The 2,479-nt window shown below is 51.5% G+C and overlaps 1 protein-coding gene across 1 annotated transcript in view; it reads left to right on the top strand.

The window, feature by feature from the left end:
- The first annotated feature begins 730 nt into the window (after nucleotides 1-730).
- Nucleotides 731-2,479, top strand: part of LOC108797187 (leucine-rich repeat extensin-like protein 1) — a 13,873-nt gene continuing 12,124 nt past the window's right edge. Inside the window, exon 1 of the mRNA XM_018568762.1 lies at nucleotides 731-1,243. Within this exon, the coding sequence (XP_018424264.1) occupies nucleotides 731-1,243 (513 nt within the window). The remainder of the gene's footprint in view (nucleotides 1,244-2,479) is intronic.

The raw sequence follows: 2,479 nt of genomic DNA on the forward strand, positions 1-2,479 counted from the left end.
TATTGTTTTCGACCATCGCCTTTAGCATGTCCACAGTCTCCGACCATCTACATTGACAAATCTACAGTCTCTGAAAATCTCCAGCAGCATGCGCTTAATCTTAATCCCTTGAAGTATTCTCACATTCTCTGACAGCCTCCTGTAGCCTTAGATATGCTGACTATCATGCGTGGCCCCTTTGGTGACGTCAGAGGTTGCATTTAGGACCCCGTGACATGAGGAACATTGGCCGCCGCCGGTCTATATCCAGCACTAGATCTCAGGGAAAGAATTGACACATTGTGCCCCTTGACTTTTGTACTTTGTGATCTGCGGACGGAACTGAGGGAATGAGAAAAGAGAACGAGAGGAAAGTGTTTGAGCAGAGAAGAAATTGGGGAACACGCCGGACGGTTTCCTGTTTACAGAACACATGTAGTGAATAATCTTCATGTGGGAGAGTGTTGGCAAGCAGGCTGTGATAGGTGGGGGCCGGGGGGAGGGGTAACAGGATCTTCACAAGACTTTGTGCACTCCTTTCACTTTGCATCCCAAAAGCACAAAGGACAGCAGAGCAGAGGAGAGAGCAGAGGAATCCGGGGACAGCAGAGCCCTGTGAGGAGAGCAGAGGAATCCGGGGACAGCAGAGGAGAGGAGAGCAGAGGAATCCGGGGACAGCAGAGGAGAGGAGAGCAGAGGAATCCGGGGAGAGCAGAGGAATCTTGGGACAGCAGGAAGAAGAAGAAGAACAATGCAGGAGCCAAGCAAATATGACAACCCGGGCTTCTACGATGGCTTCCCAGACCAAAGGCAAGACCAGGGCAATCCTCCTCCACCTCCATACTACCCTCAGGCTCCTGGGCCCCCTCCACCAGGGTCATACTACCCTCCGGCTCCTGGGCACCCTCCGCCAGAGTCATACTACCCTACGGCTCCTGGGCCCCCTCAGCCAGAGTCATACTACCCTACAGCTCCTGGGCCCCCTGCACCTGGACCGTACTACCCTACAGCTCCTGCATCGGGACCGTACTACCCTACGGCTCACGGGCCGCCAGCTTCCGCGCCGTACGGCCAGCCGTACTACCCAGGGGCCCCTGTCCCTCAGCAGCCTCTCATCTGCCAGCAGAGCACCAACGTGGTGGTGGTGAACCCCCAGTCGGTCAGAATCATGCCAAGGCACAAAGACTACATGTGCTGGTCCATCATGAATTTTCTGTGCTGCCTTTGGCCCCTGGGGTTAATTGCCATAATCTTCTCCTGCAAGGTAATTAATAGTGGCCCCACGTGGGCTGACTTTTTCTTCTAGTTAAGATTCCTTCGAAAGATCATTAGAAGCTCTTGATTGGCATTAACACACAGTAACAATGTATATCTTGACATCAATGATGTGACCTTGCGCAATTTTGGGTTCATTGGCTATTCGCACTTTGACCGGTAGACCTCCCTGCTGTCCAGTAGACCGTTTCTGCTGACTGTCCCTGCTGTCCAGTAGACCGTTTCTGCTGACTAGTAGACCGTTTCTGCAGACCGATAGACCTTCCTGTTGTCCAGTAGACCGTTTCTGCTGGCTGGTAGACCGTTTATGCTGACCAGTAGACCGTTTTTGCTGGCCGGTAGACCGTTTATGCTGACCGGTAGACCGTTTCTCCTGACCGGTAGACCTCCCGGCTGTCCAATAGACCGTTTCTGCTGACCGGTAGACCTCCCTGCTGTCCAGTAGACCGTTTCTGCTGACTAGTAGACCGTTTCTGCTGACTGGTAGACCTCCCTGCTGTCCAGTAGACCGTTTCTGCTGACCAGTAGACCGTTTCTGCAGACCGATAGACCTTCCTGTTGTCCAGTAGACCGTTTCTGCTGGCTGGTAGACCGTTTATGCTGACCAGTAGACCGTTTTTGCTGGCCGGTAGACCGTTTATGCTGACCGGTAGACCGTTTTTGCTGGCCGGTAGACCGTTTCAGCTGACCGGTAGACTGTCTCTGCTGACCGGTAGACCGTTTCTGCTGCAATCGGTATCGATTGAGTAAGGAGTGTCGCCAACCGGACAGTTTTTGATTCGCCCCAATATTTGCCAACATTTTTAGAAATGCAAACTACTGAACAAAGTCACAAGTTGTCATGACTCGGCTCGATGCGGACCGGACAAACTTGCTCGCTTATATTCAGGCGAATCAAAAAATATTTGGAATATTCGGGGTGAGCTCATTTGTCTGATTTGGCTCTTAAAATCACTTGGAAATACTCTTAACGCCTAAAAAAAATCTCAGGCGGTGACAAAATTTCCAACAAGCTGGGAAATAATTTCGACATCTCCGTCTGTTGCCCAACCTCTGTTGTACCTAGTAAGTGACGTTCTGCTCGCAGTTCATGTAATTTGTGTGAAGCGTTTGTTGCCCCCTGTAGTCAGAATATCGCACAATGGCTCCGCCCTCTCCATGCTGGGGAATGCCAGAATCCCTTTTCCGGGAAAGGGGGTGATTTCTGGTTGGCTTTTGAAAAATG

Source organism: Nanorana parkeri, unplaced genomic scaffold, assembly GCF_000935625.1.
Source record: "Nanorana parkeri isolate BGI_ZX_2015 unplaced genomic scaffold, ASM93562v1 scaffold1241, whole genome shotgun sequence".
NCBI classification, from domain to species: domain Eukaryota; kingdom Metazoa; phylum Chordata; class Amphibia; order Anura; family Dicroglossidae; genus Nanorana; species Nanorana parkeri.